Source organism: Ictidomys tridecemlineatus, chromosome 10, assembly GCF_052094955.1.
Source record: "Ictidomys tridecemlineatus isolate mIctTri1 chromosome 10, mIctTri1.hap1, whole genome shotgun sequence".
NCBI lineage: Eukaryota > Metazoa > Chordata > Mammalia > Rodentia > Sciuridae > Ictidomys > Ictidomys tridecemlineatus.
In genome coordinates this window covers 103,848,822-103,875,593 of record NC_135486.1, presented here as the reverse complement: position 1 = coordinate 103,875,593, position 26,772 = coordinate 103,848,822, and the positions used below count along the sequence as shown (strand labels likewise).

Here is a 26,772-nt window from a genome sequence, read left to right as displayed (position 1 = left end):
GGCTCTGTATTCTGACTGTCCATGGATGCAGGTGCTGCTGGCCCACAGGCTGCAGGCTGTGTAGCCTTCTGGTCTTCTTGGTGCCTTCTGGATGCCCCCTGGCCACTCTCTGCTTGGCTCCCAGGGAGCTCTGTGGACAGGATAGTGTCTCCTGGGGTTACTCATGGTCTCTGTTGTTTTCTGTTAGGATTCCCACCCAAGCCCTTCCTTTCTCTGGTGCTAAGGGGTGGCTACCCACCTGCTCTGCCCATCAACATCTCCCCCTGTGTTGCTGCATCCAGGGTCTTCCATGTCCAGTCCTGCCCCTGGGCCTTGGCACACCTGTCCCTCTGCTTTGAATTCTCTGTACAAATCTTTGCAGGTCTGAGCCCTTGCTATTCAGAACTCGGCTCAAATCTGCCTCCGTGGGGACTGTCACACAGTCCCGACTCAGCCCCTTCTCCAAGACATTGTTTCCCAGTTTCTTTGTGGCTCTTCCATGTTCTACAATGAATACGTGTTTGTATGGTGATTTGCCCGTGTCCTGTGTCCCCTTGGGCTGGAAAGTCCCCCGTGGACAAGAACCTGTCATCTACCGCAGGGTCCCCAGTGATGAAATCAACTTGGGGATGGAGGGACGCTTTATGGACTGAGGGGAGGGAGGGAGGGAGGGAGGGAGGGAGGGAAGGAAGGAGGAGAGAGGGGCCGGGGGAGCGCTGTGCTCAGCAGAGAAGCCACAGTCACTGTGGAGCATAAATGCAGCCCAGTGGGGCCTCCCACCATTTTTCTTTTAAAAGAAGAAAAAACAAAAACAAAAAAAATGAAACAAAACAAGAGTAGCCCCTTTGCGTACCAGCTGGGTGGGGCTCGCGCTGCTCCGGGAGCCGTGACAGAGGCCAGTGTCCCGAGAAGGATGGCCCCTTTGTCCTCTGGGGGGTGGCCCTGGGCCCATCCACAGGATCTGCACAATGGTTTTCTCTGATGCCGAGGATGGAGCTCTGGGAGGCTTGGGCTCCTTAGTGAGGAAGGGTCTTCATGGGTAGAGGGTCCTGGCTCCCTGGGCATGTTCTGGGGCAGCTGCCACTCCATCCCTCTTTATGTATAAGGAAAGTTGAGGGTACACCTGGGCCAGGACATGGCAGCCCTGTGCTCTGTGGCAGATGGCCAGGTGTCCCACCATTTGAGGGGCTCCTTTTTCCTCATGGTTTTAGGAGGGAGACTTGCCCACCTCCTCGGCTGCAGATGTTGCCTGCCTGCTTGGACTCCTGTGTTGAGCAAACCTTTGCAAGCCTCAGATTCATGTCCCCAGCCCACATTGCATTACATGTCAGCCAGAGGCCACACATGGGAGCATCAGTGGGGAATGCTGAAGGGAGGGCTGGTTGGTGCAAGTGCTGGAAATCGAGGTTAAGCAACATCTGCTAAAACCGAAGCAGGAGGTGCCCTCTTGATGCAGAGGAGACCCCAGGCTCACTGCCCAGGGAAATGAGGCAGCTCCGGCAGGTTCAAGAGTGTCCCTGAGAGATTGATGTATGGCAGCCCAAGCTCTAAGCCCCTAGATGGATACAAACTGTGCAGCATAGACGATGAGCCACTGGCCAGATTGGCACTGGGGAGTGTCCTTACAGGGTGCCAGGTGTTTCTGAGTGGTGTCATCGAGCTGCACATTTATGCTAATTTCCAAGTTGTACCCCCATAAACAGATTCTTACAGGAACAGAAGCAGAGCAGGAGTGGCAACTTCAGCGGGCGGCCAGCTGTGCCCATGACATCTCTGCCAACTTCTCCGGGCTTGGGTTCCCTTTGTGAAAACCAGAATCTGATACTCTGGGAAGTGTTTTCTGAGGTCCTCTAAGTTCACCCCTAAAATCCTGGGATTCCCAACCCATGACCCTCCTGTCCAGCATGGTGTGCCGGGGGGCGGGGGGCTGGTTGTCTTTTGATTCCTTTTTGGATTCCCCCAGGGCTTGTGGAGGGGAAGCCAGGCTCTCCTGCCACTGTGACTGGCCGGGCAGGGGGAGCATACGCCGCCAGGTGGAGTCTCTTCCTCGCACAGCCATAGCAGACTGCTCCCTCAAGACTTGGTGGTGGACCAGTTCTCTCGCCCTTGGGCGCACTTATCCATCACCTGTGTGGCGTCTTCCTTGAGATAGAAAATTCTGTGCAGGGTTTATGATTGGATAATGAGTCATTGATTTCATAAGAATCGCCTCCATGATTCATCATAATCCATTCTTTCCCCACACGCACCCATTTTGCCAATGGGAACTATTCTGTAAGCTCATTGACACGCTTCGGGAATAAAGAGTACATTGTGTCAATTTATAGTAACTGAATCTGCATAATCGCTGCATAATGAACAATCTGCACCATTCTCGCATGGGTGTGGGCTGCGTGTGCACGGTCAATGCATAGTAGGCACGCTGTGCAGGGCGCGACAGCCGCGCAGGCTGAAAGGGAATCTTGTCTGGGTCCCTTCTCAGCACGGTTCAGCCGCGGCGTCCAGCCAATGGGCTCCTGTTCAGGCTCCAGGCCAAGGGTCTTGGGTGCTGCCCTGAGAGAGGAAAGGCCCCGGGAGGAAAAAGCTTTGCAACCAAAGACAGTTGACATGGCTCTTTGGGGGGCCAGGGCAGTATGTGCTGATGGAAGTGGAGGCCAAAGGGCCAGTGACCCTTGGGGCGTTGCTGAGTGGCGGGAGGCAAGGGGCAGTTTATGAATGGGAAAGGCAAGAGGTTGGGTGTCCACGTGGAATCTCAGCACATGCGTGGTGAGGCCCAGCTCATGGGTGTGCAGTTGGGGAAACTGATGGCCAGAGAGGCTGAGGGTTGATAGTAGGCAGCTGAACTGCAGACGGGCCTGGGAGGGGCTTGGGTGTGCTCCATGACTTGGTGCTGGCCCATCCTTTGGGGCTAGGTGCTGTCTGGGTGGCTGGCCCACAGCCATGACAGCCTGAGGCCACCTGCTGGGAGGGGAAAGTGGGGCTCCACTTCAAGCAAGAGATTCCCGGGACAGCTTGGAGGCCTCTGTGGGAAGCAGCCAATGTGGTCCCTGTGTGTCCCCCATGATGTCACTCTTCTCATGTTCCCTGCAGGTGTATGTGAATGGAGAGTGGGTGACCAACATCAGCGAGGGAGGCAGCTTTGGGGAGCTGGCACTCATCTACGGCACCCCCAGGGCTGCCACAGTGAAGGCCAAGACAGACCTCAAGCTCTGGGGCATCGACCGCGACAGCTACCGGCGCATCCTCATGGTAAGTGAAGGCGGCTCCCGGGGCAGAGGGCAGAGGGCAGAGGCTGAGTCTGACCCCAGGCTGTGGCCCAGCACCCTTCAGAGGCTCTGGCTTTACTCAAGGAGGATATGTGCCTGCAAGACACTTCCCAGCCTCCCCGACAGATACAGCCTGTGAGGCAAGTATGAGGTCTTGGGTAGGATTCTGGAAAGCCTCTTAGAAGACAGGCTGATAGCTAGGGAAGTCCCTTTTTCTTTCTCCTCTTTCTCCTTCCAACTGTCTGGGACATGATTGTGATGGCTGGACCTCCAGCTGCCATGTTGGACCATGAACTATAGAATGAAACCTATTCACCAAGGGAATAGAGCAAAGAGGCATGAGGAAGGGCTTCCTGCCAACTTGGTGGGACCACCATACCAGGGCTGGACCACTCACTCCCATACTTCTTTCATGTGGGGATTGACCCTAGGGTTTTTAGCCACTGTCGTTTTCAGTTTGTTCTTACATGCCACCATGTCTATGCTTTGTGGGTGCACTATGAGGGTAGGTGTGTACAGCCCCCTAGGGGGCAGCTGGAACTTTAGGCTGATGCGGTCACCTGGGCAGCTTCTGGACTGGAAGTGGGAGGAGGCTTCGCAGTGGGAGGAGGCTGCTCTGTGCTCACCTACACACTACCTGCCAAGCTCCATTCTCTAGCAGGGGACGTTAGAAGCAGCAGGCTGAGCCGGCCTGTGGTGGAGACAGACCGTGACCTCGCACATACCTGTGTATGGATGTTCCTGAGGGGAAATCACGGAGAAGAGGGTAGAAGCGCCCAGGAGCAGGGCAGGGTTGCTATCTTATAGAAAGGCCTCCGGAATCTGCCCTCGGGGAACACTAGAGCAGAGGCCTCAGGCAGGAATGAAGGAGGCCAAGGCTCAGGCTGTGTGGTAGAGCGCTCGGCCATGTGAGCAGTGAGGACAAAACCCTGAACGGTGTTGTGTGGAGGGCTGCGGCCAGTGAGGACACTGTCCTGGATAAGAACAAGGGCTCTGTCCAGAGTGGTGGCATGCTCCCCGGTGAGGGAGGCCCCACGGCCTCCACTGGGCCCATTAGCTGGACTCTGACCTGGATCACCCAGAACCATGGCCGCAGTTTGAGCCAGCTTGGACCCAGCTGTCTCTGGGCCAGCTTCCCCATCCTGGTGAGGGCAGAGTGGCCCGTGGTGAGAAGCATCCTGAGAGTCTGAGGCTGGCTGCTGGGGTCTGGGGGTCTACATGTGGCCAGCTCTTCATCTACAGCCCCTTCTTTTCTGTTGTTGGGCAGAGGCCACTGGAAGTGGGTGCCTCTTCTGGGGCAGCCACACCTTTTGGCTCTCCGTGCTTACCCAGTGGTGGCCAGTGCTGGGCTAGGAGCTTTTCCTGTCTGATCAGAGGTCAGGGGAACCATGGTGGGCTTGCTGTGAGGGCCGTCCTCGAGACAGCATTTGCTCAGGGGCCTCTCCAGCAAGCCTGGAGTTTGAAGAGGGAGGTGGCCATGATAATCACTAAGTAAGGAGAACTGGACCCTACTCAGCTCACCCCTGCCAGGGCGACTCATGCCATGGAATGGCCTCTACTCTGTGCCTGAAACCAATACCGTGTCTGAGACACAGCTTCCTCGGGGTCTTGGCTGTCCTCCCAAAGGCCAGCCTGGACAGAGCAGGGAGGATACCATTTCTAAGGGGAGCTGTGGCTGAGACACATGAGAGGAAGCTGAGGATCCCCATAGTATGGCTCAGGACAGGGCCCCCAGCTTTAGTCACGGAGGCTTGGAGTCCTGTCCCAATGCCCTCTCCTGGTCCCATTGTGGGGACCAGCTTTCCTTCTGCATGTAGGGGTCAGCAGCCCTAGGGGCAACCATTTCATCAGACATCATGCTCCATGAGCTCCTTACCCACATACTGACTGGGCAGTGTGCCCAGCATGCACCAGGGCTGTGGCACTGACGTGGATACTCAAGCACAGAGTAGATGAACGTGGGACCCCAGGAAGGACTTCCTCAGATCCTCCCTTCTCCTGTCTTAATGTGCATGCTCCTGTCTGCCAAGACCTCTGTGTGGGAGGGGTGCTCTTGGGCCTCCTCCCTCTGAGAGCTACACAGTTCCTGTCCCTTCTGGGTGCACCTGGCTGGCTGGGTATTGCATAAGCCATTGCTCCTCCGCCACTGTCTACCCTGGGTCGTTCCTGACTGGGATTTTTGCGGCTAGAACCTTATATTCAGGGAAACTCTCAAACCACCAAGGGAGCTGGCACTTTCTCTGTTTTAATTTTGGATCCTTGTGTGCTAAGGATAGCCGCCATAGGGCTTGGAAGTCACAGAGCTCATGTATCGGGAAAGAAAATGACAGTGCTGGGCAAGTTGGGGCAGGAGTGCCCGGCAGGACGGTGTTCTCATTCGTCCTCCGGCTGAGCAGATTTGGATGTGTCTGTCAGGCAGTGTCCGCACCCTGTGCCCATTTAGAGCTAAGCTGGGATGGGATGAGGAGGATGCAGGAAATGGGGGACACTGGTATGTCCATAGAGTGGACCACTTCCCCAAACATCAACTTGGACGCCACATTCAGGCAGCTGGAATCCCAGAATGTCTGATCTGAAGGTTCCCAATGTCCATTTCTTTCCTCCGAGGTTCCGTGTTATTGAGGGAAGAATGGAGCCCATATTGGCCTGGAGCAGAGATTGACCACTGTCCCCAGGCTTCCAGACAGGGGCCCAAGGAGGGCTCAGGGCTCTCCCAGCTCTCTTTTTTCTTTAAACTTTGGGTCCTCTGTGCACCCAAATAATACCTGGGGCCTGGTGTTGAGAGCTAGTGAAGTAGAATTCTGTGAGAGAGGCTGTGCTAGGGTCTGCCTAGAGGCTGCCTAGGGTGGCCCGAGACCTTGGGAACCTGGGACCTGAGCAGAGAGGGCCCTCCCTGCCTCAGCACTATCTCCCAGTGTCTCCTGGGGGGTCACACAACCTTGGAGGTGGACCGTGTGTACCCGGTGGTGGAGAAGTCTCTGCAGGTTGAGTAGTGGGGGGCCTCGGGTGATGGGAAGCTTACACCTTGGACAGACTCCTTTGCAGCCATCTTGGTGCATCACAGTCCCAGGCTGGGGTGGGCTTTGTGGGGTGTTGGACCTCAGACACCCCAGGCGGTAGCCTCAGTACAAATGTTCTCCTGAGCTGGCAGGGCAAAGTGGAAAGTGCCCAAGCACCGGATTCTGGTCCTTGTCCATAGGCCACATGCCAGCAGGTTAGGGCTGGGCCTGGGCCTTTGGGCCACTCTAGCAAGGGCCCCAGTCGGCTGGCACTTAGGTGCCAATGAGACGGAGCAGGGCTGGTCAGGTTCCAAGCTCCTTAGGGAGTGGGCTGGGTCAGCACCAGGATGCCAGTTCCCACCACACAAGGCCTGATTGGATGTTGGCTAACATGCTTCAAGTCCCCAGGTCATGGAGGTGGTCTCCCAGATGCCTAGAGTAGAAACAAATGGCCAGGCCTCCAGCCTGTCCATCTACCAACTGTCCATCTCAGCAGGAAGCAGTGGAGGCCGTCCCTTCCCCAGGACCCAGGCAGCCACCTCCAGTTGTCCTGTAGAGAGAGATGGACAGTCCATGGCGCTGACTTTAATGTCAGATTCGTGGGACAAAACATTTGCATAGGCGTAATTGCTGGGTGGTCAGTAAGGATTTTGAATTATTGCTTAAAAGAAATGGCTTTTGGGGGTCAAGCAGGCATCTAATATGGCTTGGACTAGGTCGCTGAGCAAGCCTCTACCACTGAAGCTGTCCCGACCGGCTCTGATGGGTTGACGTGCCACCTTCTGCTGCCTGTGCCTGTCCCTGCTTCCAATAGTGCCCTTCTTGTCACTGTGGAGACGTGTTCAGGCTGCCTGCAGGGCTCAGAACCACTTTCTACGCTGCCTGGGTCCAGATGGTCTTGGGTAACTTAATGAGGTTTTCTTGGACCTATGGCTGTGAGCCCCCAACCCTGTTAGGACTTGTGCTGGAAAGAGGGGAGATTGGGGAGGGGACTCTGGGCTCCTAAGACTGAGACCTGTAGCTGTTTCAGCACTGCCTGGCTCAGAGCTGATGGAGAGGCTGAGGCCTGCCTGGGTAGGGAACCGGGGTCCTTTCATGGTGTCTTCATGGGGATCCTTTGGGGGAAGACATTAAGATAATCCTGCCGGGTGTGGAGGCACATTCCTGTAATCCCAGCAGCTTGGGAGGCTGAGGCAGGAGGATCATGAGTTCAAAGCCAGCCTCACCAACAGCTAGGCACTAGGCAACTCAGTGAAACCCCTGTCTCTAAATAAAATACAAAATAGGGCTGGGGATGGGGCTCAGTGATTGAGTGCCCCTGAGTTCAATCCTTGGTACCCCCCCACCAAAAAAAAATTTCTATTGTCCAAGAGGCAGGTAGGCACTGGGGGAGTAGAGGTGTGATCTCATGCTGTCTGACAGGGGCTTGTGCTCCAAGTCACCTCAGCCTCTCCTGGATGGTCACTGGTGGAGGGACAATGGACAAGCTACATGCCACCCATGCCTTAAGGGCATCCTCACATTAATGGGTAGTTGTTGCCTCTCCTGGTGGGCACTGAGCCTTGGGGACAGCACCTGCTGCATTGCTCTGCTCCTCAGTGTCTGTCCACCCTGTCCTTGCTCCATCCCACTTCTGTCCAGCCCCTCCCCAGCCTGTTCTCCATGGTCCTCCCCTTTCTCCTCCCGCACCTCTGGTGCCTGCTCTGACTCTTAGACAGGACCGTTTCCCCTCTGGAAACCTGACCATCTGGTTTCAAGTACTGGCCTTTGGGGACACCCCAGCCTTACCCTCCTGGTCTCTGATCTCCTGGACTAGACACCAGGTCCTCACGTCCGAGCAGCAAGGTTGGCCCACGTGCCTAGATTCCATGTAGCCTCTTTTAATCCTGTTTCCAGTGATATTCCCCAGTGATGATGATGATGGCGATGATGGTGAAGGTGATGGTGGTGATGATGGTGGTGGTGATGGTGCTGAGGATGGTGGTTGTGTCCTAACTTAGTGCAATGAAGGAGAACCCGTGGGGGAGGGTCAGCACCCTCTATTTGTAACCTGATCCTGCTCATAACTCCCCATGTTCATAAACCAGTCTTGTCCCCTCTGGGCCTCAGATTCTCCATAAGAATAGTGATCAAGCTGGCACCTTGATCTCTGTGTCTCTGACCTGGGCTCCTCTCCCTTCTCTGAGCTGTCTCACCACTGCCACCACCGTGCTATCTCTACCTCAGTCCAGACGGTTCCTTGTCTGCTTCCCATGGAGACGTAGTGAGACACCAGCCTCAGATGACTTCCCCCTCATCAGCGTGGATTGAGGGACCTCCTTCACTGATCCTAAGAGCCCCGCTTTCCCAGATCATGGTGAGAAGCAGCACGGAGAACCTTGACTCCTATGGTTACAGCCTTGAATCTGACCCACAAGTGGCACTGTTACATCTCCACTCTGTGGGGAAATAGAGGCTCAGAGGAGGGACATGGCCTGCTCTTGCCCATTGGGCTACCAAAGGGTGGGACCAAGACTTGAAAAGGGACAGTCTCCTCCCAGCATTCATCTGTCCCCATGGGCTCCAGGCCATCCTGAGGCTGTTCAGTAGCTTCATCCCACATTCAGTGTCTTACCCTTCTTTGGGGCAGAGATGGTATCTGTGGAGCCTCTTCTGTGTGCCTGCCATGTGTTGTTGTCATCTATCCTGACGTCACAGGAGGGGGGAGGGTGGCTTGCAGAGCCACCAATGTGCTCAGGCTGCCATCCTTGTCACCATCACCACTACCTTGATTTTTATCATCACTCTGACTGTCAGCGTTATCGCCGCCATCTTCATCATCATCAACACCACCATGGCCATGGTTATCACCGTCACTATCACCACCAACATCACCACCATCACCATCAACAACATCATCACTATCATCACCCGCATCACCGTGACTGTCAGCATTATCACCACCATCACCACCATCAATGTTGTCCTCACCGTCACCATCACCACCATCAATATCACCATCAGCAGCAACTGAGGGAACATGGATAGGGACTTAGTCCTTACAGCTACCCAGGGAGGCAGGAGTATTATTATCCCCTTTCAACAAGACTTAATGGCTTGGTGGCACATCCAAATCTGTCTTTGACCCCCTCAAATGTAATATACTTTGCCTGCTCTCAGGCACTTGGCCTGGATGTCCTCTAAGCCGAGGCCCTGGGAGGCACAGGAGGTAGGGTGGCTTAGGCCCTAGTCCCTGTCATGGGCGAGGGCTTAGGTGGCCACTGTGAGAGGGGGACTGGCTCTGCTCCACAAGTCTGTGTTTCTGGACGTTGAAGGGGACACGGCAGGCCAGCAGGGAGTGCCTGAGCAGCTGGGGCTGGGTGGGAAAGGTCGGCTCACAGAAACGGTGGAAAAACCCTGGGTCTGGCCCCGTGGAAACCCGTGGAAACCGCTGCTGTGCCCTGGGGACTCGAGAGCCATTCCTTCCCCACTTCACTGCTGCTTGCATTTTTGTCATAGCTTTCTGGGGACAGGCCTTCAGTGCCCTTTCTCCAGCCCTTCCCCTGAGAGCCCTTTTCCCTGCTGGGGCAGATCCCGCTCCCTCCCCTGACCTTCTCCCACGCCTGTCGCCAGGTCTGACCCAGCAAGGAGGGTGTGGACTGAAGTCTGCGGGACACCTTCCACTGCCCCACTGGGGAGGGGGCTCCCATGGCAGCCCCTCATTTTCCCATGCAATAAAGTCACCTACGGTCCCTTGGAGGAGGGAGGAGACTTCAGCTAAAACTGCTCCCAGTTCCGAACCATAAAGCCAAGCTGCGTCTTTTGCAGGTAGCCTGAAGAGATGGGAGAGGGTCTGTAGCAGGGGGACCCTGTCCCACACTCAGTGGGGTGGCTGTGGGCCTGTGCTTCAAGTGTGCTCCCCTCTCCCCTTTCTCCTGCTCCTTAGGGCCACTGTGAGTTGTGACAATGTGCACAGAGCTGAGCACCTGCCTTGCACAGCGCACTTGTAAATGCCACCCAACGTGACTGTGTTTCCACTCTCTCTGGTGAGGCTGTTGACTAGTTGCGGCAGATGCTCTGAACAGACCTCTCCAGAGACAAGAGGTTCTGACAGATCCACAGGTACTTAGGAGCCCTCTGTGTGTCAGGGGTCCCGCCTCTTATGTCTGGTCCACCTCCCCTTGCCCAACATCTTCCAACATAGATTCTTCTTTAGAAAGCTGATGGTGTGCTTCAGTGTCCGAGGCTGCCTGTGGCTTCAAGGACCAGGAGGGTCTGGCTACTGCAAGTAGGTGTGGGAAGGAGCCCATGGGAATATCAATACCATCTCACCGATGGCCAAGCAGGATGAATGAGCCTCCTTTGCCCTTATTGGATGTCTGAGGCAGCTGGGAGGGCTACCGGCCAACTGCCCACAGGCCTTAGAAGCTCTTGTCCCACCTCTGTTAGGATCAGGGTTAGCTGGACACCCTAGTTAGCTGTTGCTGAGTAACAAACTTCCCCTGAACTTAGCGGCCTCTGACAAAAGTGTAGCATTTGGCACAGTTTCTGTGGGTCCCAAGGAAGCAGCTTAGCTGGGTGGCTCTGGCCTGGAACTCTAGGGTTGCAGTCACCAGAAGGTATGAAGGATGGAGGATTGCTTCTGGGATGTCTTGTTCCCATGGTGCTGGTGGCTGACAAGAGGCAGTGTTCCTCCTTTGAATCATGGGGGCAGTATGGCTGGTGCCATAGTGTCTTCCACAACTCAGTTTGGGAAATCTCCTTAGCATCCCCTTGGTTACCTAGGTCAGCCCTGTTTGGTAGGGGACAATGCATATATAGGTTGTGGACCCTGGGGGTGTACTGTCAGGTCCCTATAAAGGCTGGCACACCTTGGGCCATGGAAGCCCCTTCAGAAGACCCCAGGGATTTGAGGGCTGGTTACAAGAAATGGTCTGGCTGGCACAGGTTCATGGCCATCTGCAACTTTCAGGATTTGGGATGCTTTAAAAGGCCTATTCTGAAGAGTTCGGAGTTAATAGTCCTCTGGGAAAGTCTGGAATTGTTGAAGTGATTCAGGTCTGAAGACCCACATTCTCCCTTTTTCTTCCAAACAGGGCAGCACACTGAGAAAACGCAAGATGTATGAAGAGTTCCTCAGCAAGGTCTCCATCCTAGGTCAGTGGCTCTGCCTGTCCCCAGGTGACCTCTGTGGGCTCCTGTGAGCACCTGCCCTCCAGTCCCAGATACCTTCCCTTCCTTGCATGGCTGGCAAATTACACCCTCTTGGTATTAAGCATGTTAGGGACATGTACACACACACTTTCACATATGTACACAAGCACACACATCCATCGGTGGTGTGCACACACTATGGTCTGTGGCAGACAATTCTTAAATCAGAGTTGTGCTGGCTCAGCTCTCCCACTGTCTTTGATGCCGTTCCCCCTAGGTCCGTCATTTGTTTATTTGTTTGTTTCAACTGTGGATTGGACCCTTGGCACTCAATCACTGAGCTACATCCCCAGCCCTTTTTATTATTTTTATTTTTTATTTTGAGAAAGGGCCTTGCTAAGTTGATTAGGGCCTCAGCCTCCCGAGTCGCTGGGATGACAGGCGTACACCACCGTGCCCCGTGGTCAGTTACTTTGAACTGGAGGCCAGTTCTGCTTCCTAGTAGCTGGGTGGTTTGGCCTTCTTCCCCTGCCAGGTTGCTTTACTCTAAGCATGGCTGTCCTGGGGACATCCCTGTGCTTTTTATGCTCTTAGTGCTCTGTCCCTGGGGGATACGGATGGGGCTGCAAGTGCACCCCAGGCTGGCACACTCAGATGAGCACCCTCAGCCATCATATGGGGAGGACACTGCCAAATCTATTTTGCACATGGTGAAGCTACTAGGGAGGCAAAGACCTGCCCCTCCTTGCATCTCTCACCTGTAGTGACCCACCCAGCCCCAGAGCAGCCAAAGACCCCTGTGCGTGTATATATGTATGTGTGTGTGTGTGTGTGTGTGTGTGTGTCTATGTGCGTGAATACACACTTTGCCCTGAACCACATCCTCCCTGATTTTTTTCGTGAACTCTTGAGATACTCATAACATAGAAGGGACCAATATGACCATTTTAAGAAGTGTGGTTCAGGGGAAAGAAACACACGCACGGTGTGGCGCTGCATCAGCTCTGTGGTTTCTCCACTGAGTCATCACGCTGAGCAGAAATCTGTCCCCGTTAGTGCCCTCCCTGACCCCTCCTGCCCTTGCCACATGGGTCCCCTGCCTATCTCTGTGGACTTTCCTATTCTGACCTTTCATTTGAGTGGGATCTCCCATGTGGCCTTCCTTGTCTGGCTTCTTTCCTGTGGCTTTTTAAACATGTCATACCTGGAAAAAGAAAAAGCACTCTCCTGAGTTGACCCCTAAGATTTTTTTAGGGGCCGAGAAAGGGACATTTTATTCTCATGCAAAAGAGAAACCAGGGACTTTCTTGTCCTTTGCCTTTGGGTTTCCTTACCTTTGAACAGGGGCTGGCGTAGCCACCTGGACCATTGTCACTCATTTACTGATAATCATTCAAGCCCATGGCTGCAGGGTGGCATCCAGCCAAACACAGGCCCCTTTCTGCCTTCCTGGAGATCCTGCTGACCACCCCAGGACTTCAGCCTAGTATAGGCATCCCGACTGGAACTGATTTCTTCCCTTGAATGTCTTGGGCATTTAGACGCCTGTGGACTCTGGGCACCCGTCTGGCCATGCCCACTCATCCCGTTTCCTTTAATGAATGCAAAGCATACAAGTGTGACTGGCTCCTCCAGGGCCCTGGGTGAACAACTATAAGACTCTGGTCCCCTCTTCTGCTTGGTCACCACAAGCCACACATGGCCTCCAAACGTGGCCTGTGGACATTGTGTGGCGACTGGCTTTAGGAGGCAGCTGGCCGTTGCAGCCCGCAATGGATGGTGCTATTTTGACCACACTGAATTATTCTCAGCTGCTTAGTAGCTGCAGGGTTCAGCCGTGACTACATTGTTTGCAAAAAAATATAGGCAGCCTTGATCTTTGGGCGAAAAGTAAAAGCATTTTCATACTTAAGTGAACTTAGGCTCAGTTTGCTCTGCATGTTATTTACAAGATGTGCCCGTCTGCCCTCAGCTTGGGTGGAGACTGTTGCTATGGACAGGGCAGCCCCTACCCCACCACTGAGATATGCAGGAAAGTAAGTACACCGGGGGCCTCCATTTCCAGCCTCTCCTCATGAAAACATGAGGCCAACCCAGTGTGGGAGACTTCCCAGCCCTGCCCAGCTGGCAGGGGTGGTGAAGGCCACTGAGTCGCTTTTGGGGACTTCTGTGCTGCAGGCCCCTTTGGGTGGGGCCTGAGCACCCACCTCCTTTGTGCAGCTGGGCGACAGGCTGACCTGGCTGGAGTACCTCCTGGACACTCGCTTGCATTTTTCTGCATACATGATCAGAAGGGACCATCAAATGTGGACTGGGGTTGTGGCTCAGTGGTAGAGCACTTGCCTAGCATGTGTGAGGCATTGGGTTTGATTCTCAGAACTGCATATAAATAAATAAATAAAATAAAGGTCCATCAACATCTAAAAAAATTAAAAAAAAAAAAAAAGGGACCATCAGACTCCTATAGCCCGAGCACCGTGTTTTCCTATGCAGGGTTGACTATTAGCACCCTGTGTCTCAAGGGACAAGGATCCTAAATTGTAGTTTAAAACAGCAATGACAACGAACAAATGTCTTGTGTTTCATGAATCGCCTCAGAGCTTTAAGATGTTAAAAAAAGACAAACAAAAAACAAAAAGAAAAAAACCTTGGGGCCAAGAAATTGCCATGTCGCTTACGGTTTCCTCTGACAGTTTTTAACCAAGATTTAAATTGTTGGGAGACAGAGCTTGCTCCAGATCGCAATTCCCAGACCTCAGATTATTGTAGGTTTCAAATGTCATGGAAAAAAAAAATCTGCTAATCAAACAGGTGGAGGTGAACTGTCAAGCAACTGATTTCAGAACTGAAAGCGACTTATCACGGCCTTCGTGAGGACACCAGTAAACCAAACCTGCCATACTCCCACACAGTCCCTTTCTGCATCCGCTTCCTCCTGAACACAAGCTATAATCTCACTCCAAAGTCTGTAGTCACAGGCATGTGGTGTGTGGCCTGTAGGGCACATCCCTGTCTCAACAGCTTCTGGTCTCACCAACTTAGGGCTATACTCCCTGGCTGGAGCACTTTTGGCAGCCTGAGCCCTGCATGGCTTCCTGTGGTCTTGGGGTTAGTGGACAGCCATAAGCTTTGCAATGTGTGGCACGGGCAGATCCTGGGGAGAGAAACCCCTGCCAACCTAGATCTAAAATAAATGCTTTTATTTTTCATTTTTAGCAGCTGACCTACATAGATAGCATCTAAGTATAGGCCAATTTCTCTCGCCAAAAAAGAAATAGTTAATCAGGCGATTGTGATTTTCTTATAAAAGTCTCACGTTATTATTCTTTTCTTCCTTCTGGGTGTTAGGGATGGATAATGTCAGGAAGGGATGGTGTGAGAAGGGTGGAAAGCGCTGTTGCGTTTGCAAATGTTTAAAGATAAACTTGGCATTGGAGTTAGGAGTTTTGGCCTAAAATAGTGGAAGGCTGCTCTTCTTGGACGTTGTAGAATTTGTGCCAGGGTCTTTGATCAGCCCACAATGGATGGTGCTGTTTTGACCACTCTGAATTATTCTCAGCTGCTTAGTAGCTGTAGGGTTCAGCCGTGACTCCATTGTTCGCAAAAATATAGGGAGCCTTGATCTTTGGGCGAAAAGTAAAAGCATTTTCATACTAAGTTAACTTAGGCTCAGTTTGCCCTGCATGTTATTTACAAGATGTGGTTGGCTGTGAGTATTTTCAAATTGCATCTCCTGGCCGAAGGTGGGGTGTGAGCTGTGTGCACATGAATCCCCCGTAAAAGCAAGATGTCCAGGTCCCACATGCAGAAGCACCTTGGAGCTGGCTTTCTGCTCTCCCCTTCGTCTGTGACTCAGTTCACTAACTAGACCAGGGGAGTTTCCTGAGCCACATCCTGAGGAGAGCAGCTGCTGTGGTGAGGGGCAGCCTTGACACCTTATTGTCCTCTACAGAGTCCCTGGAGAAGTGGGAGCGCCTGACTGTGGCCGATGCCTTGGAGCCTGTGCAGTTTGAAGATGGGGAGAAAATCGTGGTCCAAGGGGAACCCGGGGATGGCTTCTACATCATCACGGAGGTGAGTCCTGCTTGGTACCTCAAGGGCACTGTGTCAGTCACAGAGCTGCCTGAGTGTCCTGGAATTTATCCTGCTCTGACCCCCAAGTCCTCCCCACACCAAAGTCTACTTGGAGCTGGTGGGATGATGGCCTCGTGTGCCTGCTACAGACATAGGTGTGTCTCTCAAGAATGGTGGTGGAGACCAAGACCCACATGTGTGAATCACACTGCACGAAGCATGCACACAGCGCAGGTTGAGTTGGGGAGCCAGAGCGAGATGGGTGGAGCATGTCCCTGTCAAGCCCTGGTGTGGCCTGTGGTCTACATACAGCTTCACAACACATTACTGCTGGGGGACCTGCATATGTTCGGGGTGCACCAGATCTCTGAATGATTTCTCACAATTGCACATGAATCTACAATGATCCCCAGATTTAAAGTTATTTTAAGAAGGACATGATGAGTTTCTCTGCCTGAAGTGTACGAGACACTTTGACCATGGCCCGCACAGTACCCTCAGCGGGACAAGCAGCCCGCTGGTTCCTCAGAGCCCCTGGGACATACGGGGGCTGGAATCTGTGGCCACCATCTTGGAAGCTGCCTGGGATTGGGTGTACCACTGTTATGAGGAGAGGATCTGTGAGACAAGCGGCTTGTACATGAACGTCTGCTGGGGGATGACCCTGGGAATTCTAGCTCCTAATTTGAGGTGCCTGTCCCCACAGGGGGACGCCCTCATGTGGGTGCACTAATGTGGGTGAGTTGCCCAGAGCTGGCCAGTGCATTGACCCTGGGGCTGCAGTCTACCCTGGAGGAAGCCCCAACCCTGGCAGGGGTGAATGCACCTTCTCACCCATGGAGAACTTTCCCGAGTGTGCAGAGCCTGGTACTCCTGTCTCGAGTCCTACTTCCTGGTCCTCGAGGCGAGAGGAAGCCCCTGCTCACATTCTCTCTTGCCCATTCTCCAGCCCTCCAGAGAAGAGCAGGACTCATGCACGAGTTTGCATGGCCAGTATTGTTACTGTGGGGCTGTTGAGAGGAAATGGATGTGAGCAGAGAGCTCAACCCCCTGGATGTTCGGCCAATATGCCCAAACTCAGGAGTCAGGTTCTTGGTTTGAAATAAGCAGAAGCAAAATTCACTTGCAGTGTTAAAGATGTGGGACCCTGTGTGGGGACACTCACGTGCTCTGTGGAACAGGCCATGAGGCAGAGACCTGGACGCTTTTTCTCTTTTGGAGTGAGGCCCCTGGATGGGTCTCAGAGGGCCAGTGACCCCTGCAGAGCTCAACGTTATGGACGTGGGCCAGGGTGCTGGCGGAACACGAGCCAATGAGGCTGGCCTTCATCTCATTCCCTGGAGAGCTGCAGAAGGGCTCCTGGAGGGTTCCCAGGGGACAATCCTCAGGAGGTCCTCAGTCCTTAGGGTAGGGGACTCATTTGACAACAAAGTTTCTTTAAAAAGAAAAGAGGAGGAAAGAATAAAACCACAGGCAGAGCAAATTATGGCTCTGGTCGGCATTGAGGGCAGCCTCCGGTCAACAGTCCGGCGAGGGAAGTGGGCCCTATTCTCACTCCAGCACCCACGGGATCCCACAGGTTCACACCCGCCTTCCCTAAGTGTGTCCCTGCCCTGCGTAGGCAGAGGCCGGCGCTTTGTCACCTCTACTGGGGTGAGTGGCCGTTCCATGCGGGACTTCTCTGAGGCCACTGTTTCACTGTGGCAGGGACCTGGGGCAAGCATAGCCATTTCAAAAACAGTCCAGCAGAAAATCACTTGTAACCTTCAGTCATTGAGTAACACAGAGGACAATGAGTGGCGTCCTCACTGAGGGCTTGCGGAGGCTCTACCTATCACCTGCATGAGTTGTCCAGTGACCCTCTGCCACCAGACGGTCACTTCTTTTCCCACTGGCCAACTGCCTGAAGCCATGTCCTGCCCCCCATGATGTTCCATGAGTGCTCTGTCTCTGCATTTGTGGCCATGGTGTGACCTTATTCAGGGTGTCTTCAGGGACCCAACCTCTTCCAGTTAATAAATGAAGATTTGTGCTTAGCCATTAGCTTTCCACCCTCACCCCCAAATTTTGAAATATTAAAGATGGCTTCTGTTCTTGGCTGTTATTTCCCATAGAAAAGTGCACTTGGTTCCCTCTCTGTGTATCTGGAATTGTCCCATGGGATGTAACAGGAATGGCCTGGGCAAGGCATTTAGGCTGGGGCACAAGAAGCTTGCCCATCCACAGCCTCTCAGGCTGGTTCTTGGGACCCTCTTCTTGGGGTCCAGCAGCCATGCTCTGGGGTCACAGGACTCTGCCCACAGCAGTCCTGAGTGCCCAGTGCCAACAGCCACAAGGCATGCTCTATGGTGGTCGCCCAGCCCAGCTACTGCTTGGTACAGCCTCCTGAGAGAGAGCCGCTCAGCCCAGCTCCTGGGTGGTGAGACAGAACAGCTCTCTGGGGTCACACTGTCCTTGCCTAGGCACTAGGATGCTCTGCTGGCCCCTCTGCCATGGGAAGAGGACAGTGTGAGGGAAGCCACAAATGTCTCTATTTGCATCCTCTGATAAGAAACTGGTGTTTATAGGCTGAACCTGGCCCAGGGGCAGATTTGCACTTGACCAGCATGGTGCTTGGTTAGACATTTGAATTCGTTGTTGATATCTTAAAATCAGATTTCTTACAAAAGTCTAGGTCTGTCATCTCTTTAGAAGTCTTTATCTGGCCATGCTGGACTCATCCTTGTCTGAGAGACAGACACCCCTTAGAAAGGGCTTCCCAACCCATCTCCATCCCCTTGGGCCCTCTCTTCTGGTCAGTGGTCTCCACAGTACCTGGGTCTTCAGAGTTTGCAGCCTCAGTTTGAATGGCCTTGAGACAGGAAGCGAGTGACTCTGACTACGGCAGACAATCATCCTTTATACCCTGTGGCTGAAGACTCTCCAGCTGAGCCCAAGACCCCATGCAGAAATATCATACAAGTGTGTGTCACAGGTTGGAGTCACCGAGTGTGTGAATGTGTCTTCACAGGACACAAAGGAAATCGGCTCTGGAAACAATAAGAGGCCGTCACTGAAACTATATGTCCTTAATCATGGTGCGGGGAGGTTAGGCTGTGCCAGGGTTTGGGAAGGGTCCTTATATAATCAACTATGTCTTTCTAGAGGCCCCTCCAAGTCTCCTCTGAGAGAAGAGCAGGGGGGTTCCCCATCTGCCCAGCACACAGGGTGGGCTTGAGCTGGCACATGGACACCTGGTACCTCAGACTCCACATCCAAGAGCAGCAGCATCTCACAAGCACAGCTCCCTACATTTCCTGCCCACTGCCCTCTCCCTCTGCCTCTGGTTGACCTGTGAGATTCTGCCCGTGGTGTTCTGCAATGCTCTAGCAGCCTCGGAGGGACCTACAAAGAGGTCTCCAAGAAGGCAACTAAGTAGTGGGGACCATGGCTGCTTCTGGGAGTGTCTTCTGGGTTGTCAAGAATGCCCCACTGACTGGGCTTCTTCACCGCAACAAAATTGTGGCCTTTGGAGTGTAACCAAGGCCACTTCCTGCAACCCTGCAAGAGTAGGTGAAGTGGTTGCCTTGGCAACAAGGATATTTTCGGCGAGGGGGGGGTCCCCGCCTCCCTGTCTTTCTGGAGCAGCACATGGAGAAGCCTCCTCGGCTCCTCCCTCCACCGAGTGGGGTGACCCTGTCTGGCAGCCGCTCCTCACCTTGCTTAGTTGTCACATTTTCTGCCGGTGTGCACTTCCAAGTGGAGTTCTTCTGTAAACCTGCCCTTGGCGGGTCACAGGTACCCTTCCGGTGAGGCCTCATCCTGCAGAGCTAGAATGTGGAGCCTCTCACCAATCTTTCCTTTCCCCCTGCCAGGCTTGCTCTGTCCCCTGGGCTTCCTAATGGGTGGACCTTAGAGGCCCTCGGGATACTACAGTGACTGCCTGTGCGTGCCTCTATCTGCTCTGCTAGAAGATGTGGTTGTTTGGGGGGCTGATTTCCACCATGTGTGGGCAAATCTACAGGAAACTGGCCCCTGGGAACAAAGCTTTGCCACAGAGCCAGTTTTTTTGGAGGTGATTGGGAAAGGGGAACAGGAAGACAGGATTCCTAGCTTACATGATCCTGAGGGTCTCTGCAGGGGTGCTCCCCACCAGACAGAGGCAACTCTCTTGTCTTCCAGCTCTGCGCACACACATGGGCTGTCTGAGCAAATGGATCTGCCAACCCCTCAGACAACTGACCCCAGTACTCTTGGAGAACATGCTCAACAGACAGTGGCAGAACTGACCCTCTTCGAGTTTGCCTGTGTGAACCTGGAGGTGCAGACTCGAAGACACAGCACCAGTGGATAGGGCCAGCCCTGTGGCTCCCAGGCCATGCTTCTGTCTCTGCATTCTGAAGCTGGGGCCACCCTGGTCCAGGGAGCCTCAAGGTGGGACACAGTGCTGGAGGGATAGCATTGGAACTACAGGGACTGTCCCTGTTTGTCTGCCAAGATGCATGCTCAACTTGTTTCCCCAGGAGAGGTGCATGGGGGCCTGGCAAGGAGGGCAGTCTAGGTCCAGGACACGCCAGGTAGCGGGAGGCTGAGGCTGTCCCGCTGCTCCGTGACTTCATCAGAATTCGCATCTCCAACTGCGCTCTCCAGGAAAACGGAGGAGGATTTGGGAAGGGGCTCACGTTCCCGCTGTGCATTCCTCAATTTGGGCCTGAGACCTTGGAGCGCCTGGAGGCAGCTGGGCTCAGAGCTGGTTCCCCATAAAATCCTGAGGCTGAAATTCCCCAGCTCACTCCCAGCCAGAGGCCTGGGAGGCGTTGCCATAGAAACACTAGATTGGATTTATCTCCTCACTTAGCAAATTAATTTTATGAATGTCCACAATGTTGAAGCAACTGCAAAACAACACATTTCACAGCCGCCCTCAGGCCTGGGAACGCTCCACTCACCAGAGCCCAGCCCCCTCCACGCTCCCCGAAAGGCAGATTGTTCAAAATCCAGAGGTCACTCTGCAAACAGAAGGAGGCTCCTACGTGGGAGCATCCAGGAGCCCCAGGCACATGTCCAGCTCTGCCCCGGGCCATTGTGCCATAGCCTGTGCCTGCTGGCTATGCTCCAGACACTGTGGCCCTGTGGCTTCAGGAACATGTTTATGCCTGGAGCATCTTGTCACCCACTGTTCCTGTGTCATTTTCCCCTGCTCCTTTTATGGTTATTAGTGCCATTCTTTTGGTTCCTATGTGTCCCTCTGGGGGCTACTGCCTGAAGGAGGGATTGAGGCCTCTGGGAGCTATGTGGGTCCATGCCACACACATGGTCCTGGAGAGATGTGAGCCCCAGACAGGAGACAAACCGCACCGGGTCTCTGCTGTAGCGGAAGTGAGGTGACACGGGAGGACACGAGGGCTTGACGGGAAGTGAGGCAGGGCCTGGGACAGTATGAGCTTGATGGGTATCCAGGGGCTCAGGCCCTTGGGCAGGGATTGGGAGGGGCCATGGGGTTGCATCTGAGGTGGGAGCTATCAGGGTGTGTGGCTGCAGGGTGAGTCCCGGGCTTGGCGGTGTGATGGAGGACCCTCTGGCCAGAGACAGGATGTCCTGTCTTACTCTGGGTGTGATGCGGCGATGTGGGGGTTGAATGCTTACTTGCTGAGTAATCATGCTGGGTCTTGCATGGAGAGTAAACTGCAGAAGGGCTCAGGGAAGAAGTGAATCAGAGGTGAGCAGTCACACCGAGGTGATGTGGGGGCTCAGGAATCAGCAGGGCTCAGGGTCTGCAGTTGAACCAGCCCAGAGTTGAGAGGAGGCAATCAACAGATGGAAGGACACAGGTGGGCAGGGAGACTGTGGTCCTGAAGTGCAAGTAGAAGTTTTGCAGATGGAGGCTGGAAGGGATCGTGCAGGCGGTAGCACATGCAGAAACGCAAGGCACCAGGTGTGGTGGAGGAAAGGGGCCTCGATGCAGATGCTGATGTTGGATGTGTGCCAACAGATAGATGCCCTCTGCAGAACAGTCACATCTTGTCCCAAGGCCACAATCTACTGGTGGTGGGGGAGCTGAAGGGAGGCTTCCAGGTCTACAGTATCCTCCCTGCCCTTGGCCTCTGGCTCCCCAGGGAGCCTCCCTGTTGGATCTCCTGAGCTCCATATTTGCTCCTGTGCTGGGATGAGCTCTGTGTGAGGCCATCTGAGCAGTTTGCTGTGGCCTCCCAGGACCCACTGGAAGAACCTTGTACCCCTAGCAGAGCTCTCAGCACGTGGCGGGAGCACCCCCCAAGGGTTGTGAACATGGGCAGTGCCTGCTCCTCTTGATCCGCTGAGGGGGATCCCAGCATCTTCCAGAAGTGGGAGAACCTGGCTGCTGCCCCGAGACCAGCCATCTCCAGCAGCGAAGCTTCCTCTGGGCTGGCTGAGGAGCTTTCCCATGCCTGGCTCCGGGTCATGGGTCTGGTGCTGGGGACTGTCATAAGTGTTTGCTGGCAGATGGGTGTGGGTAGCTGTGAGAGTATCAGGATTCTTGGGAGTTTCGGGCTCACCACACCAGGTGTCTGTCTGGTGCCTCAGACTCACTGGGGGGCCCTGAGGAGCTCAGAGGGACATAGTCACCAAGAGGATCTACGGGCCTACCCCATTTCCCTTCCCATTGTAGGACAATTTCATCACACAGAGGCTGGAAGGGCTGCATGTCTCAAATCCCAGCGTGAGCAAACCCCCCTGGCCTGTGTGCCTGGATTGTCCTGAGTACAATCCCAACTTCCCCTTCCCAGTGGGCTGGATGTTATTCCCGCAGCCCACGGGGAGCTGGGAGAACCTCTAGCCGCTGTGAGCTTGGCGCCCCAGGCTGAGATGACCACGCCACGCTGCTTTGGAGTGACAGGCTGGCTTCCCAAATGTGCACTGTATCTTTGCTCTGGGCTGGAGACTCAGCTAGTTTTTGTGTGAATCGAGGCACCTGTGGCCGGCTGGTCTCTGAGAGCTCCATGCAGCTGAGGAGTTGGTGAGAAGCTGCAGAAGGTGGCCAGCCTTGAGCTCAGGGCTCTGCGTCCAGAGATGAGAACCTTAAAAAAATCTACGGGAGGAAAATATACCATGGATAAAGATGGTGACAGAGTGCTGCTCAGAGAAGGGAGATGGCCCCCGCCCCACGTAGGCAGCTCTCTTGACAAAGCCTTCCCTGTGTCGTCTTTCTGATGTTGTAAATGTGAGAAGCACTACAGAAAGTATATCCCCCAAACAAGCACAGAGCATGGTTTCCCTCATCCCTGGCTCTGAGACACCAGGCAGACCCCTCACGCCTAGGCTTCCCATTTCAGACATTTGGGATCCTGATTCCCACCGGTCCTCCCACCGACATGCAGGCGTCCAGACTAGACAGATGTGGAATGTGTGTGCTGGATTCCAAGGTCCTGGATTACCTCGGACGCGGCTCCTGGCACCGCAGTGAGGGGGGGGTGACGCACCCGCAGACCGTTGCCATGGCAATGGATGTTTTGGCTGGGAAAATCCTAACAGATGCGGAGTTCTGGACAAGTCCAGCTGTGGGCCTCCATCCATTGCAGCCGTAGCGTCTGACCCACAGCAGGGCTACTGAGGTAGCTGTGGCCACTGGCGGCAGGTTGTGGGTTCCATGCCTTGGGTGGCAGCTCCTCTGCTCCCCTCCTTACAGTTCTAGGGACTCCGTGAGCAGGCCCCTGAGCTCCTTATCCTGGGAAATCACCCACCAGGGCCAACAATGACCTGTAGAGGACGTCCTGGTATATTCTGAACTTGGCCTTCTGAGTGTCCACTTGGATTTATGTGGTGGTGCTGGTGCACCCCACTGCCCTTCCCTGCAGTTGGACACAATGCAAACACTCCTAATGAGGGGCGCTGCCCTGGAGTGCAGTGAGAATTCTTCCCACCTCATACACACACTGACACACACACACCATGTACTCACTGACATGCACACATGCACATACCAGCATGCCAGGGCCACAGGCTGCAGTGTCTGGCAGAACCCTGGTGCTGTGGTGATGTGGTGTTCAGACACCACACCCGGCTGCTGGAACCCTGTGTGAACCGCCATGCCCAGCGTGGTTCTCCTCTGGGGTGCAATGCTTGCTTTTCTCTTCCGTCTTGTGGGAGGCCCAGCAACTGCAGAGGCAGCCTATGGAGGACTTTCAGGCCCGTTCAGCCCTAGAAAAAGGAAATTGGCAGAGGCAGGGAGCAAGGCTCTTGAGTCCTGACCTTGAGGTCTAGGAGTGGACCAGGACTCAGGGGTCAGCCCCAGGTGGGTTGTGGGCCTGGCCACCCAAACCTGCCCTGGGCTAGCTACCCCTGGGGAGGGAAAGGGTGTGTCCCTCAAATCCAGGTTCTGGGGGGCTGACAGCGGGGGTGTGGCAGGCTGTGTTAAGCCAGGTGGAAGGCACTGCCCCTCCTAGTGAGGTCTTCCGCCAACCTGTGGAAGGAGTCTGCATCCACTGTCCAGTGATGGGGCGGGGGCACCCTGGCCATGTGGGGAGATGCCCAGGCCCCACAAAGCAAGGTTGAATACAGCCAGGCCATGGCTGGGGAGAGCTGAGGTCAAGATGGTGTCGGGTCCCATTTGGGAGGAGCCTTGAGTCTCCTCCTGGTAAAAGAGATCAGGTGTTGTTCATGGACGACAAAGACCCAGAGCTCTTTCTGGGACCTCTGTGACCATCCATCCAGATGGTGAGGCAGAGATGAGGCCTGGCTCACCGATGGCAGTTGTGGTCTGTGATGGTGGAAGGGTGGATTGGGGGCAGGTTCCAGGCTCCTGGGAGGCCGAATGGGCAGTTCTCAGCAGCCACTGACTGGCACGTGCTTCAGCGAGGGCAGAGGACGCCGAGAGGAAGCAGCTATGGACTTGGAGCCACAGGGACCCCAGGTGGGTGAGGGCAGCCAGCTACCTCCCTGCTCTAGGGCTGGTCCAGGTTGCTCTCCCTGGCCCCACCTTGGCACCCAGCAGGACTGTTCATGGCCCCATCCACCTGGGGCCTGTGTGTGGCCTGGCTCCTGAGCAGATGGCAGGGGAGGAACTGGGCCACAGAAGGGCATTGGGAACAGGTCAGCAGTGACCACAGCCCCTTTGACTCTGCTGTCCAATTCACCAAACATCTCCAGGACTCCTGAGCACTGTGCCTGGCCTCAGAGAGCACCAAGCAAACATTTCTGCAGAAATAAGGGCCTTCCCACATGGGGCTTTTATTGTCTTGCATGCTGGTCCCCAGGCAGGGGGCTGAGAGTGCCGAGTTGGCACCTGTTCCCTTCCTCAGAGTCCTGGCGCCAGAATCTATGTTAATGTCCTGTTTTCCCACAGAAGCTGCTGGGCCGTGCCTTTGCCAGGGCCCCAGACCTCACGGAAGACCCATTAAATGTTGGCACAAAAACTGACCTCGGCTGCTTACCAGCCAGGTGTGTTTTCTCAGTCATTCCCAGGACATGCACACACCCCTGTCTCAGGTGGCTGAGCCTAGGGTCCTTTGCAGGCATGAGGCTCAGCTCCTTAAGCGAACCACCGAGAAACTGCTCTGCTGGCCCCAAGACAATCGCAATGTGCTTTTTGGGGCCTCCACCTTAGAGAGCAGAAAATGGATTTGTTTGCAAGGGAGCTAGCTGCAATTGAGCGTGGCAAGTCGTAGTTGTGACGATTGCTTCTCCACAGACATCAGAAGGTGTGTGCTTGGGCTCATTACTCAGGAAATCACAGAGCACCTAGTAAGGGTTCCGTAGTTGTGGCCGATTTAGTGTTCCATGCGTGCAAACGGGTGTGTGCATGTGTTCACATGTAGGATTCTGCTTGGGCTTAAATACAGAGACACATAGGCAAATGAAAGGTGTATGTGAACATTGCAGGCTTCACTTAAGTCTGAATTTCCCAGGTCTTGGGGGATTTCTGTTAGAGGTGGAAATTTGTCACCAGTGTGGTGACCCAGAGAACCAGCATTTGGTGTCCACCCACCTTCCCTGTTACTCTAGCATTTGCACCATGGTTATGTTCTGTCCTTTTTGACACGTGTGGGTTGTTCTGTGTCTGGCAGGTCAGCTGCGCAGCCTGATGCCCAGTTGGGGACTGCTCTAGTTGAGGAGCCCTGGGTGTGTGTGCACGGGTTCTGTGGGTGCCCGAAGTAAGCCTCTGGGAGCCTCAGTCCCCTGATGCCTCTATGCGGCACCATGCTGTGTCCACTGCTGTTCTTTTCACTTTTCATTTACAAAGGAGTGAGGCCCAAGTCTATGTATGGTATTGACACTGAGTTTCTTTTAAAATATATTTCTTTAGTGCTGGTGTTGTGGCTCAGGGGTAGAGCGCTTGCCTAGCATATATGAGGCCCTGGGTTCAATTCTAAGCACCACATGAAAATAAATAAATAAAATAAAAGTACTGTGTCCAACTACAACTAAAAAATAAATATTATATATATATTTTTTTTTCTTTAAATAAAGCCAATAGTTGCAGTGGCTCATGTTGTAACCCCAGAGACTCAAGAAGCTGAGGCAGAAGGATTGCAAGTTCGAGGCCAGCCTCAGCAACTTAGCAAGTCCCTAAGCCACTAAGTAAGACCCTGTCTAAAAAAAAAAATAAATAAAGAGGGCTGGGGATGTGGCTCAGTGGATAAGTACCCTGGTTCAATCCACAGTGTAAATAAAACAAAACAACAACAACAAAAGAACAACCATAAAGCAAATAGTGTGCTTCTTCTGTAACATCACATTGGAGGACTGGGCCAGTGTGATCTGGGCTGCCTTGGTGGACCTGTGAGACTCAGCTGTTTTTCATGTGTGTGAGTCCCCCTTGTAGGAATATCGCCACAGTTGCACATGTTTCTCTGACTGGTGTTGGCTGTTTCTGGGCTGCGATGGACTTGGGCTCTTGTTCCTAGCCTGGCATGAGTCCAGGTCACCCCCCACAGTAGCGAGCAGACCCCACCACCGTTCTTCCTCAGCATCCTTACCATCCCCTGCTTCCCTGCCTGCCCCCATGGTGCCTCCTTGGTGCAGGGAGGCCCCCAGCTCCTCTGCCGGGCTCCTGTTCTCCAGATCTCAGCTGCAGGATTGCTGGTGGTGAGACCTTGCCATTGTCCCCCACACTGACTCCCCCTGCCCTCTCAGCACCTGAGCCCATGATGACTGTCCTCCCCAGGGAGGCTGACACCAAGGGGGTAGGGACGTATCTACCATGTTCCCCGTTGTGCTCCCACCCCCAGGACAGTGCTCAGCAGAGAGTCGTTGTTCAACAGACACTCAGCTGACCAGTGAGGCGGGCCGAGAAGAGTACACCGAAGGGCTCTGGTGCATAATTGGTCAAAGTCCATCCATGCACTGAGGGGGTCGGTCCATGC

At 54.2% G+C, this 26,772-nt stretch overlaps 1 protein-coding gene across 4 annotated transcripts in view; it reads left to right on the top strand.

Moving 5' to 3' along the window:
• The window catches only part of Prkar1b (protein kinase cAMP-dependent type I regulatory subunit beta), a 121,396-nt gene that overhangs the window by 88,847 nt on the left and 5,777 nt on the right, over window positions 1-26,772 (top strand). For 3 of the 4 annotated variants that reach the window (XM_040277355.2, XM_040277356.2, XM_040277354.2), the window contains 3 exons: window positions 3,070-3,228; window positions 11,320-11,380; window positions 15,330-15,451. In XM_040277355.2, coding sequence (XP_040133289.1) covers window positions 3,070-3,228; window positions 11,320-11,380; window positions 15,330-15,451 — 342 coding nt within the window. Of the gene's footprint in view, window positions 1-3,069; window positions 3,229-11,319; window positions 11,381-15,329; window positions 15,452-19,612; window positions 26,119-26,772 lie in introns of those variants that run through there. The other variant, XM_078023552.1, reaches the window with a different exon arrangement.